At 39.5% G+C, this 13796-nt stretch overlaps 1 protein-coding gene across 1 annotated transcript; it reads left to right on the top strand.

Moving 5' to 3' along the window:
- Positions 1–10135, top strand: cttnbp2nlb (CTTNBP2 N-terminal like b). Its single transcript, XM_017035630.2, has 5 exons — positions 1–372; positions 1590–1697; positions 5777–6037; positions 6675–6782; positions 8525–10135. The coding sequence occupies exons 1-5, from the start codon at positions 367–369 to the stop codon at positions 9755–9757; spliced, it is 1716 nt and encodes a 571-aa protein (XP_016891119.1). The 5' UTR covers positions 1–366; the 3' UTR covers positions 9758–10135.
- The last annotated feature ends 3661 nt before the right edge of the window (positions 10136–13796 follow it).

The raw sequence follows: 13796 nt of genomic DNA, 5'->3' as shown, positions 1-13796 counted from the left end.
TATTCTACTTATTACTACATCACTTTAAATCCTCGTATTTTATGAAAACGCACTTAAAAAATATTCTTCATTCGAAATATCTATGCGTTTAGCAGTCAATTTAGCTAACTGAAACAGACGACAAAAACAAAGAGGTTTGCAACGTAGCCTCTTGTTTCTGCCCTCTTTGTAACACTCTGGCAGCCATTGGTCATAGAATGACAAATCTCAACTCTGATTGGTTATTCCTTCTTAGTCAGAGAAGAAGGAGGAGCAAAACAAACCGACCTGTGTAACAGTGGAGTATTCAGATTCATTTTCGGACACCGCTGTTACTGTGGATTTTTATGGATAAAAACACATTTTAATGAAAAAGAAGCTGAGTTCATGAAGGTATGTTTTTTTAACTATGGCATATGACCACGACTTTTTTTTATTTCAAACGCTATTTGATCGTTTTAGCCTCAATTATGTAAAAAAAAACTGGTGTCCTATAGCAGGTCTTCGAGACAGTATCCTACTCATTTTCTTTTTTTTTGTTTCCTGGACTTTCACGGCGTTAAACCATACGGTTACTCATTAACTGACAACAAAACAATAAAAAATGTAGATAACAGTTTGTTAATGTTATTTAAGTGGCCAGAGTTCATTATACGTGTAATTGCTATTTGCTATTTGTTTTTGATGTGTCAATGTCTAATGCAGCCGTTGCATACACACAATAGGTCATCCGCGCTTGAAGCATCGTTTAAATATAAAAAATAATTGGTTGAATCTCCAGCCTTCCACCTCTTTCGGTTTGTGAAACAAAGGAGCAGGTGTTTGTTCGTTACGTGGAAAGAAGTTGTTTATTCTGAATCCATAAACGCGTCATCATTATCACTGTCGGTGTCATTATTGGCGTGATTACATAGGTATTATTATTGTTTAGGGTGAGATTGTTTAAATAATTTAGTTACAGTGAAATAATTGCACAGCTCACAATCTCGAGTCACCGAGACTAGTGTTAGAAACGCAGTTCTGACGATAAAAACGACGAAAAACAAACAAGCAAACAAACAAACAAAAAAACTAGACATCCGTTGTTGCGACCCCTGATGAGGGGACTCACTGAAAGTGATCCTTCTATTGCAACATTAAACTGGTTAAGACCATAGTTATATGCCATGATAATCAGACCGTTTACCAAGTATACCAAAAATAATCTGAATAAGAGTTTTCTGATATTAACCTGCTGACAAAATAACTAAAAAGCCATAGTCTGGTCAACATACAGTATAAAATATTATAGCTGGTGAAATAAGGAAAAGATCTGATACAGTATAGGTGTTACTTCTTTAGAGTTTCATGGTGTTTTTAAAAAATATATATGTTAATATATTTTTGTATCTGTTTAGCATGTTTGTTTATTTTTGTGTATAGCTATTTTAAATATATGTTAATATGTTTGTTTATTTTTGTGTATAGCTATGTTTCCGTAATGCAAAAAACATGAATAACAACTTGTCAAATTCCCATATGCGGACACACGTGGAACTGTTTGAAGCACGTTCAAAGGTACCAGATTGATATGGATATGGATTTGTGTGTGTTTGTGTACATTTCTCCAGGAAGAGAAGATGAATGTGGAGGCTCTAAGTAGAGCCGAGCTGCTGACTCTCCTCAGTGTCCTGGAGGGAGAACTTGAAGCTCAGGATGTGGTTATACACACTCTCAGAGTGAGTTACTGCTTCAACGCTCACACACATACACACAAATGTCAATCATGTTTTCGTCCTAAGCCTTACTCTTTATCCCTCTTTTGCTTCACCAGTGTGCATATTTATTTCGTTGCTGACATTAGCTGTGTTACTGGCTAGCATTAAGGTTACTCTTGGTTTGGTGATTATAATTGACTTGTTTTTTTTTTTTTTTTGGCAGATTTGTGAGTTAACATATTTAAAGAATTAACATCTTAGACTCCAAATCTTCTTGGAAAGCGGTTTAAATTGTTTAGCTAGTTTGGCTCACCGATACAGTTGCATTTTAATGGTTGACCTTTAGCTATGTATGCTTTGCTTAGCTTAACTATTGAGTATTTTATTCCTGTTAACAGGGATTTTCCCCCTCTTCCATTAATATTTGTAAAACTCTACTTCACTTTTTATTGTTACTATTACCTCTGTATAACATTGACGACATTCCTCAGTTTCCTTCTGCTGGGTTTTACAGGAGAATCATTTTAATTTCAGTTCAAATATTAATACAGTATGTGTTTCGTGAATGGTTGCCTCACTCAGAAACACACACACACTAAGCAAACAGAATGGTTCAATCAAGACAAATGTATCACCTCTTAATTGTCTGTATATTTTCTTCAGACACACACACACATTATTTGAATTGCAAATAATTGACATATTTCTATTCTATATTCTGTATCTATTTCATATAGAAAATGTGACAAAGGCTTTGGCTTAAAATTAAGATAAAAATTCAATGTCAAATTCAGCAAAACAATCTTACAAGGTTAGCACAGAATCCATTGTCACCTGAAAGACAAAGGACTTTTAAGTTCTGCCATTTGCTGTTTGTGAACAGCATATATCAACATAATGATCTGCCCTGAGAGAAGAGAACATCTGCTTTAAGTTCTTTGATAGTCAATGCAAAGCAGAGCTTAGGGTCCTACCCCAACCCTGAGCAGGAAGTCAAACTTGTTTTTTTTCATCTCTGCTACTGATTGGGTTGTTGGAGTTGAGCATGTTATTCTGCCTGACAGAGAAAAGATAAAAGTTCTTGCACAGTTTCAGACAATTGACTCGCAGCTCTCTGAGACATGCCACTCCCTTTGGAATGCTCCACCTGTTCCTGGTGTCATGTTCTGTCTGGAATGTTCCCTCCAGTGAAACGGCTCGTCTCCGAGGCCTGATTAAAAGTCAGAAATGTGTGGAGACAAGTTCAGGAGGTGACATAATCTCAGCACTAGAGGTTTCCAATTGCTTTAAGTTGTAGGTGGGGAATCACCCAACTAATAGGTAGCGTTGTGGGTTTTTGTGCTTGGGTGTAGTCACTGAAGCCTGTAGATTTGATCTGAACTTTTGTTTCCAGAACAAACCTGTAATTGTTTTTGATATTTTAGCTTTGCTTTCATCGGAACAATCTGTTAATTTGTAATGATGGTCAGAAACTATATTCAAAAGCAGAGGTGAAAAGTAACAAATGACATTTACTCACGTTACTGAGATAGAGTAGTTTTTGTTAGTAATTTTTAAGTAATTTTACTTTATTTAAGTACAGTTTGACTCAAGTATTTTATTTTGCTACATTTGAAAAGAACCGTTTACTGAGTAAAAAATTACATGCGGGAAAAATAAGATGCGTTAATTGAAAACAAACTGCGTTGGCGTGCATGCTCGGATTTCCCACTATTTTGATGTAGCCAGATAACGTTGACTAAGAGACAGAGTCTAGTCCGTGGTTGGACTAGCTCCTGGTTGTTGTAGCCTAGATTAGCGTAGCGGCAAGCGCAGGAGAAGTTTATGAATCAATTCAGAATCGTAGAGAATTAGAATTGCGATTCTTACAATCATCAATTTTTTCCCCCCACCAAGGTGAGCATTAGTTGCAGATTGGATGTATACGTCGTCCTTTTATTTGCATTTTTTGCAAGTAATTTAAAGTAACTGAGTAACCTTTACTCAAAGTCAATTTTTAAATTAAGTCATTTTTTACTTTTACTCAGTCACATTTTTAGGTGGGCACTTTTACTTGATTAGAATATAAGCAAAGTAAAGATATATATATTTTAGTACTTTTTCCACTGCAATTGATTGATGTTGTCCTGGGCTCACCTGTAGCTGCCTAATCTTTGGGTAACTGAACAGAAATCATTTTCATAGATTTTCGCAATTATTTTTAATTATCTTGAGGCAGATTTGTCAATGTATTTCTTTTATTATTTTTAGCTTTTTGTCAGCTGGCTTTTATCTGTTTACTTTAAACCAACTTGAAAACATGTCTCAGTTCTTTTTAGTGACTAATAAATTAATGTTGCAGAGTTAACTTGGCCTTTGGGTAAAGAAATTGTGTGAGTTACCAAGGCTAGGCTGTAAATGTTGCACTCAGCTGTACATAAAAAAAAACTCTGCTAAGAGTAAAGTCATTTGAAGTGTACCAATTTGACCTTTTTTTAATATTCAGGATGAAATATCGGGAGAAAAACCTAAACTAAAAACTGGTTAAACTTTTTGCGACATGCTGTAAACATGTAAGTAATGGAAGATACTCCAAATTGCAGTATTGGTATCGGTATGGACATGAAAAACAGTTATTTCCAGCCGTCCCTACAGAGAACCCCACACGCAAACAGAGCTAACAATAGCATAGTGTGATGAGTGACACAGTTACGATCCCATGTTCCTTGGAAGTTTTTGTGTTTGTCCTGAATCTTTTGTCTTTTCTTAAAGAATCTTACTTGAGTTTCAGTCACAGAAACCACTCCGCCCTCAAGTGCTGTTTGTTTTCAGATTGAAAGAACTTGACCGCACAACACTTGAGTTTTGGTACAGCAGATTCAGGACAAACTCGGAAGAAAACTGACATGACCGTCAACCCACTGTTCCTCCATCGCCAATGGCAGTTTGATTTAAAGCTACCTTTACGGTTCCGTTTACAGCTCTTCTTCTGTAATCATCATTTTTGACCTAATTACATTTTCTTGAATGTTTTCATGATAATTCCCAGCTATTTCTATGCAACGATCTTGTATTGTTTAGCTAACCGTTAAGCGCTATATATTTCTAACAAATCATTAAATGTTTGCTGTTTTGACAAATATTTTGACAACTACACACTCAAAGAGAAGACGCGTTTCACTTGACTCGTAAGTCAGGACACGGTATCACAGGGACAAGTTTTGAATATACACTGCCGCCATTTTTCAAGGAAGCTTACTCCGCAAGAATCGACTGTAAATGACAACTGATAAAAATTGACATTCAGTGAAGTGCCCCATGGCATCGCCCGCTCACATAATACTGCTATACTAGTATACTTAGTTATCATTTTCTCTTTTAAATTCATCAAAATGTTTTTTTAGCTATAGTTTGCGTTATTTTGTTAACTGCAGTAACCTTAACGTTCTCTCCATCTCTCTCTCTCTTTCCTTCCCTCTCCTTTGGTAACGGATATAAGTGGGTCTCTTTCCTTTCCTCTCCTTTGGTAACGGATATAAGTGGTAAAGGCCGATGGAGATTTATGGAACGTGATTAATTAAGTATTGACTAAACGATGAAGATTCATGGAACGTGATTAATTAAGTATTGACTGACAGTAGTATTTCCTTTCTAGAGTTGGAGCTAAAAATATGTCTTGTACGTATGTTATGTATATTACTAAACGTTTTGCCACTGTTCTTGGATGAACATGTTTTTACATTTGTTATAGAAAAAAAAAGTACTCCCAGGGTCCGTGTTTATTGGTTATTTCAGAGATGTCCTGACATTTAGGCATACGTACTCCCAGGGTCCATGTTTATTGGTTATATCAGAGATGTCCTGACATTTAGGCATACCCATCAAGACAGCATTCACTATGTTACTTAACATGTAAAGTCAAATTAGGCAATCTGATGACTGTCTCATTGGCTCGTTAAGCAATGGCTTTATAATACACACAGACAACTGCATCTCAGATCACTGTCTTTAAATGTTGGACACCTGTGTGTGTGTGTTTTTCTACAGGCTCAGCACTCGTTAAGCAATGGCTTTATAACACACACAGACAACAGACAACCTGTGTGTGTGTTTTTCTACAGGCTCAGCACAGAGACTCCTTCATCCAGGAAAGATATGGACACTACAACCTCAGTGATCCTTATCTGGCTCTGCAGAGAGACAGTGAGGGCGAAGAGCGGCAGAGCTCCTCCACGCAGCATCACAGTCATAACACCCAACAGCGGAACCGGAACACAGGCCCGAATCCCCTGGCGCTCATCAAACTGGTCATGACTAACTGTAAGAGGATGCAGGAGAGGATGCTGGGACAGTTGGCTGCAGTCGAGAGCAGACACAGGAAGGTAGGAATTAACAGGAAAGACCAGACTTCTTTTTTTTTTTTTTCAAGACAGTCTGGATGATCTCATGGTGTGCATGAGCTCACCTGGCATCTCTTCCTGTATTCTTCAGACTATACTATATAAATAATATGGTTTTTTTTTTCACTGCAGCTACTTCAAAATAGGGAGGAAAAAAAAATTGCCTAAAGTCCTAAATGTTTGAGATAACTAAGCGTTTGCCCCAGAAATAGCTTTAGTTGAAAAACTGGTTTAAGGTAGCAAACATTGACTAAAAGAGATTCCAGAAATACTTCAAAGTAATCAAGTAAGGCTACATAGGCTACACAGCTAATAGCAAAACTTTTAATTTTTTTTTTGGGAAGCTAACTAAAGGTTAGTAAAAAAAAATACCTTAAAGTTAGCAAGACAAAAGCCCTTGCTATTTTAGCCCGAAAATTGCGTATAGCAATCGAGGCCACGATGCTAATCATTTCTTATTACTTACCCGATTTTCTAAATCAGCTTGGTGTCAAACCTGTTTCTGACAGTGAAGCAATTTCTTGAGCTGTTGGACTGATTTGTTAGCTAGGACGTTTTTGTTTTTTTTTCTGCCTTCTCCTGTTATTAGTTCAATTAGATGTTTCACTCATTTGGACAGGTGATATCCGAAATGGAGGAGGAGAAACTTCGTCGATTGCTGGATTCCGCACAGAGCAAAGACTTTGCTGCCGTACTGCAAACAGAGAGAGATGCCTTGCTGCAGCAGGTAAGGCTCTAGTCGTGGGCCACAATTGGCCTAAAATTGAACAGGGGGGGCGGGCTAAAATCATTTTACCATTTTCTATGCCATCTATTGGTGAAACGTGGGTATTGCAGGGGAAAGGCCGAAGTATTATGATAATATAAATAAATCGTGTAATTTGGAAAAGTTTGGCGGGCCGGATTATTATGCTGAACGCATCCCCGTGTCCTGGTGTTGGTTTGCCCATGCCTGGCTTAGGCTGTTTTCTCTTTAATGGTTTACAAACTGTAAACCAATCCTAGTCAATTCCCAGCACATTTTGTGTGTGTTTGTGTGTGTGTGCAGCCAAGTAGGAAACCATCCAGGAAAAGACCATTGTTCACTTCTTCACTCCGTCACTGCGGTTTCAGGAAATCCGAGATAATAGATATCCACGCCCTGGACAAAGTCAACACAAACACAAACTGATTTTTGTCCTTTGTAAGCACTTTACGGAGACATAATGGCCTCCCTGGGCCTCTGATCCTCACTTGTAAGGAAGGCCTTAACCTTATCTTGGCTCTTATCGAACCCTAGTTTAAATCCTAATTCTAAATTCAAAATCAAAAATGCCCATTCCCTCTGCCAGGGCCCAAAAGGACAACATGTCCCAACAGCTATAATTAGTTTTTTTTTTTTTTTCAAAACTACTGCATGTCCCCACAAGTGTAGATATACCAGAAACACAGTCACGTGGCTACACACACACGTAGGATTGAACAATATTCGCCGCAAAGGTTTATCTCAGGTCGAGTTACTGCTTTCTCACAGACTAATCTCGATTTATCATCGCGTTCCGTTTCCTCCTTGGTTACTACGATAGCGTTTCCTGTGTTTCCTGATGATGTCATCATGGCAGGGTCATTGCCGCAATCTGTTATCACCGCATAACGTATGCTACAAATATTGTACATTTGCTCTGTGTAATTAAGACACATTAGTTTATCAAAAAATCTCAGCAGCACAGACTTTATTGTAAGGCCTTTTTTTTTTTTTTTTAGCTCCTGTGAGTTTGACACGTGTGTTATGACTTATTATTCAACCCTAAAAGTACATTTAATTGTCCTAAAATTGAACACAGGGGGGTCCGGGTCAGGAGCAGATAGATGGAGCGTTCGTGTGAACTAAGATAAATGACATGTTAAAATGTCATGTATAAATGCTAAAATACTAAAAAATGTTTTTAGCATTTTTTATGCCATCTATTGGCGAAATGTGGGTATTGCAGGACAAAGGCAGAAGTATAATGATATAAATTAGAGGATACATTTATTATAAATAAATTATATAATTTGGAAATGTTTGGCGGGCCAGATTATAGGCTGAATGTGCCGCATCTAATAATCTAATAAATGCCGTTTATCTTGCTGTATTACAGATAGTGATTTCGTGCAATAACCAACTTCCTCCAGGTCCATGTGTTTTTTTTCTTCGGTACCGAATACCTTTTTTAGTGTCCTGATGCTTACCCCAAAGTGTGGCTGATGAGCCAGAAAATGAAGCAGGTCCTTGTTTGCGAACACAATACTAAAGTATAAACTGTTTCTTTTCTCAAGACTCCCCCAAACCGCATGATCTGAACTGTAGACTCGTAAATGTATGTCTTTTTCTCATAACGTTCCAACTTGTCGTTTTTGTCGAGTCCACTTGCGATTTGATTCAGTGCTTTTGTGCCTCCTTGTGGTCAGTCTTTGAACGAACTAACTCTAACGTTAATCTTGTTCCAGTTGGAGTTGGAACGCGCCGCCGTACGGAGGCTGGAGTTGGAGCAATCCCAGTTAATGACCAGGATGGAGGAGCTGCAGCAGGAGCAGCTCTCCTCTCTGTCCCTGGAGCTACAGAAAGCCAGCAGCCAGGCCAAGGAGGAGGCGCAGAATGTCTCCCAGCTCCGTGCCACACTTCAAAAGGAGAGTGCTGCCCTCGAAGCCCTGCAGAAGGTTCTGGAGACCGAGCGAAGCAGGGCAGATCAACTGGAGGCCAAGTCGGAATGGCGGCAGGCCGACTTTGACATGGAACGGGAGCAGATGAAAGCCCGAATAACCAAAGAGGAGGACAGGAGCAGAGAGCTGGAGAAGCAGCTGGAGGAACTGAGAAAGAGGTTGGCGTTAGTCGAAGGAGGTACAGAAGGAGTGAAAGACTCTAAGGCCATGTTGGTCTCTACCTCTGTCCAGACCGACCCTGCTGGAAGAGAGACGCTAGCCCCAAATGCCTCCCTGTTGTCCAAAATCAACGGACATCATGGTCAAAAAGAGACGACGAAGGAGGTAAAAGAAGCCGAAAATGGAGCATCGGACAATGAAGGAGGAGAAGCATCCTTACATTCTCCTCTTCACCCGACCCCTCACTCCCCATCCAGCCCTGCCTCCTGCTCCCTGTCCTCTTCCCCTGTCTCCTCCCCCGTCCTCACCAAGCGTCCAGGATTCCATCAGCCCTCTTACCAGGCTGGAGTCAATCAGAGATTCCAGGCGGCTCGCCACAAATTCCAGAGTCAGGCAGAGCTGGACCAGCAGCAGGGAGGCCCTCTGTCTCCCAGGGACCTCTCCCCTACCACCGCCTTGGTGTCCCCCCCTCCGGAGCACAGCACAGCCAAACAGCTAGCCCGGAACACTGTGACCCAGGTCCTGTCCCGCTTTACCAGCCAACAGGCCGGAGTGAAAATGACTCAAATCAGCAGCTCACCATTCGGCACGGACTACAGAAATCTATCGCCATCTCCCTCTGGAGGAAGGTCTCCATCTTCAGGACCCCTGTCTCCGGGAATCCGCTCGTTCGTCGCTCCAAACTCGGAAAAAACACACCCTCCGCCAATTCCTCCGAAAAGACCTGGAATGAGTCCGACGCCAGGTTCCCCGAGTCATTCTCCTCGGACGAGTCATTTCCCGGAGTTGACCGGAAACAACAACAGCGTGAGCCAAGAGGGGGGCAAAGAGCCTGATGCGCTCTTATCTTCCAGCAGCTGAAAATGTGCCTGAGGCTAATCAAAGCACTGTTGGGTTTTTGTACCTAGTGTAGTAGAACCTGGGAGCACACTCCGGAACCCTACGTCGATCCGTGTGAAGACCAGGAAAAGTTTCGTCCATCCTCTTTTCCAAAGTCAGTTTGGGTTTTCTCGACCTTCAAGGATAATCTCCGCTAAATCATTTGCATGTAGCACAACCACAAAAACTGGCTAACACCCAAATAAATACAGTTATGTTTGGAACGTTGTCCTTGGAACAAAAGTATTCTAGTATCAGGGTAAGGGTGATTAACAGCAGTAATCAACAGCAGGTTTTTTTTTTTTTTTTTTAATGCCGATTCTGCGACCTTCGCGGTTCGTAAATATTTCTAGGAGCTGACATGGAAAATCTGCGACCTTCACGATTCGTAAAAATATTTCTAGGAGCTGACATGGAAAAATGGCGCCAACCTTGTTCCATCAATATTCCTGGAATTCCGTCTCTATGATTTTTTGACGGATTAGTTCCGTGACCAGAGCACAGTGGGTGAATGACTTTGCCGAGTTGACCTTTTTTTGCACAACACTGCCAGCACAAATGTTTCTTAAAAAGACATTCTGCACATTACCTAAGGAGACCAGCAGGGGACAGTAGCCGGTAATTTGTCAAAGCGAAAACAGCTGATAGGGTTTTAGCTAATGTTGTTAGCAGATTCCCTTGAACTTACCTGTGGATCTTCTATTACTGTATCTCACACGACGACACATCCAAGTTCACCAATGTTCCACCGAGAGGTTCCGCGTCTACCTCTTCACCACAACTACTGAAAAGGATCTGGCAAAACTTTATAATCTAGGATTTAATGGAATATTTCTTTAAATGAACTCTTTGTAATACTTTAATACTTAAATCCTAACCTCCAACGTTTTTGTTTTTTTAAAGTAATATGTAAGTACAGCAATTTGTAATCCATTCTTAAAACCAGATGAGGTCGATGTATATTTCGACCAAAATCTCACAGAATGGAAAAAATTAACTGTTTTGCTGACCTGACTTCACTGTTTAAAATCTCTTTGAAAGATTTTAGATTTAAAAAAAAAAAACACTGTAGTTCACTAGATGGGAATTTCAAAATCCCCGAACGTAGATTGATGTGCTTGTTAAGAAAAAAAGGGGATTTTACACTAAAACACTGGCTTTTTGATATTTTACTGATGACTTTTATGCAGTTTCTGTTGTTGTGAAAACTATTTATACTGTTAAAGGAAGAAATGACATGAATGCGTTGTTGATATATCTCCGTTAGAAATCACTGATCATGTCTTAAAAAGGGGAAAAAGAAAAAAAAAACAACCTCTTTGCACTACAAAACTATGATGTACTGTTTTCATTACCAGGTAATAAACAGGAAACATTCACTTCTACTGAAAAGTCTGAAAATTCCACCTTAGGTCTAGGTCTGGATCCTGATCCTTACGATAACTACTGTTCAGTTTTTTTTAACTTGATATTTCAAAGCTTAAAGCTTTAGTTCTAACTTGTTTCTGTAGATTTCACCGCATCCCTACATTTGGAATTAATTTTTTAAAAAAATGCATATTTTTTTATTTTGTTCTAGCTTTTTTATGCCAAATGTATTTTTTAACTACTTTATCTAATATTGTGCTGTTTTAAAAATAACTTTTGCCTAACCTTTTTTTGAGCCATGGCACATAAACTCATGGCACACAACCAAACAAAAGTGTCCAAAAGTGTAATGCAATGAAATATAAATATATGTCAGGTTTCAATTGACTTCCTTAAACATGGGCCTGTTTAGTTGAAAAACAACAAACAACAACTGATACTCGCAGGAATTGAAGAGAGACAGATGAAGATCTGAGATGCCGTCTCTTTTTTTTTAGCCATATTCTGCCACTTAATGAAAGAGTATTTATTTGATGATGATGTCACGGCACAGTGGTTGGGTAGAGAGTTATTTGCACCTAGAGAGAAAACAGTGACAGTAGCACTGGAAGGACTGCAACCGTACCGTCTGTACGTTATCATAGTTATAAGTAACTGACGTGTTCTCTGATATTCAAACGTTCTCCGTATAAATGTGTGCCACTTACTGTACATGAACGAATCACTATCTCTCAGCTAAACAGTCGGTAAATATGCAAGGACACCAAGTGGCATTTAATAAAATCAACTCTGCCTTATTCATTGCAATGCATTTTTAATTCGGTGTATATTTCTTATCTTGTAATGTTGTTTTCGGGTAAAACTTTTTAAGTTTTTATATCAAAAAAATGCAGGTGTGGAAGCCAATAAAGTCGCATTTTTACTCCTTCATTCTCTTCTTGTTTTAGATTTCTTGTATATTGAACATGCTTTGGCTTCTTTTTTTTTTCTTTTTTTTGGCCAAATTCAGCAATTTCCTCTCATTATTTTACAAAGTAATCAACACATTGTTAAATACGTGAGTATCTTTTTAGTAAATTAGACTAACCAATTTTTATATAAACTAACGCAAATCCAATCATCGCAAGCCCCAGGCCGCGGACCGGCACCGCACAGAAATAATACACAACTTACATTATTTCCCTTTTATTTATTATCTGAGTCTGAGCAACATTTTATTTTGAAAAATTACTGGATTCTCTACGCCGTATTTGTCTATGACTCAGACTTGTCATGATGGTTGCCTCGGTCACGTCTTACCTACATTTGTCTTGATGCATGTCAAGATGGTTGCCTCGGTCACGTCTTACCTACATCCACTACCTTCTCAAAGGGTCTACTCCGGCCGGTAACACAGAATACGTTATCGCTAAGTAAAAACACCCAAGCTAGCAGAATGAAGAGAAAACAAACGCCTCTGGAAAGCTTTCTTTGCGCAGGGTAAAAGAGTCAGAGAGGAGAAAGAAGAAGAGCCTACGTCTTCTAAGAAAAAAGAAAGTTGCATTTAACAGACAATTCCTACAAGTCCGACTTGTCCGCCTTTCTAATGAGGCAATGAAGCCTTCAAAACTGCTTCGTCACTTGGAGACAGAGGTGGAACCAAGTCATTGCTTTGCAAGTCACGAGTAAGTCTCAGGTCTTTGCACTCAAGTCCGAGTCAAGTCTCAAGTGAAGACAGGCGAAGTCCGAGTCGGAGTCCAAGTCAAGACTGAAAAGTGTCAAGTCAAGTCCCAAGTCCTGCCGTTTCTCTTTCGAGTCCTTTTCGAGTCCTTTTAAACAAAATAATAATATATTTCCACAGATCACTGCCGCTCATTTTTTGTTGACCCCCTCGTCGTTTTTTTAAATCCGAACAATCACGCTCGTTGTTCGACAGCTCTTCCTCACTGGTCGTCCCGCGACTGGCTTGATGCTATCACGTCAAAACAACGTGGGTCTCATTTGATTGGATGTTGTGCCGACAGCAATTACACACACAGACGCGCACACGTACACGATGAGAGATACAGAGCGCTCCTTAATAACTTGGGTTTTGGAGAAAGTATCAAGTCTTGTCGAGTCAAAGGGCTCGAGTCCAAGTGAAGTCACGAGTCACTGACGTTAAAGTCCAAGTCCAGTTGCAAGTCTCTTCACATTTGGTCAAGTCGAGTCTAAAGTCATTTAATTGGTGACTCGAGTCTGACTCGAGCCCAAGTCATGAGACTCGAGTCCACACCTCTGCTTGGAGACGAAAGTGTTCTGTATTAAAAGACAAGCTCGATGTTACGAGGACGCTGCTAATAAAGTTGCATACACAGTGGCTTAACGTTTATTATTAGATTTAGAAAACACCAGTTTTTATGCCGGTCGTCATCATTTTATTGAGTTGTATTTATCGCCCCCACACCTTAAAGGCCAGTCCGTGAAAAAATTTGTACAAGACAAAGATTCATTTTCATTCTATGGATAGTTTTTGTTCTGTACATAAAAATGAAAAAAAAATGTCAGTTTTTGTTGATGGGATTTTTACACTCATCACATGACGACAACATTCTGACTCAGGATCTAAACCGCGTCTGTGACTCTGTAGTTTTAATATCGCTGAACAACCGATTGTGCCAAAAAGACTAGCAAC

This window comes from Cynoglossus semilaevis, chromosome 10 (genome assembly GCF_000523025.1).
Source record: "Cynoglossus semilaevis isolate Cse_v1.0 chromosome 10, Cse_v1.0, whole genome shotgun sequence".
NCBI lineage: Eukaryota > Metazoa > Chordata > Actinopteri > Pleuronectiformes > Cynoglossidae > Cynoglossus > Cynoglossus semilaevis.
Note: the sequence above shows the minus strand (reverse complement) of the source record. Positions and strands in the feature narration are given on the sequence as shown.

Bases quoted from the DNA above. Each gene is read 5' to 3' on its own strand.
- cttnbp2nlb (XM_017035630.2), top strand. The intron at 6,038-6,674 runs GTAGGAATTAAC...TCATTTGGACAG, and splicing joins TCGAGAGCAGACACAGGAAG to GTGATATCCGAAATGGAGGA. The intron at 6,783-8,524 runs GTAAGGCTCTAG...ATCTTGTTCCAG, and splicing joins GAGATGCCTTGCTGCAGCAG to TTGGAGTTGGAACGCGCCGC.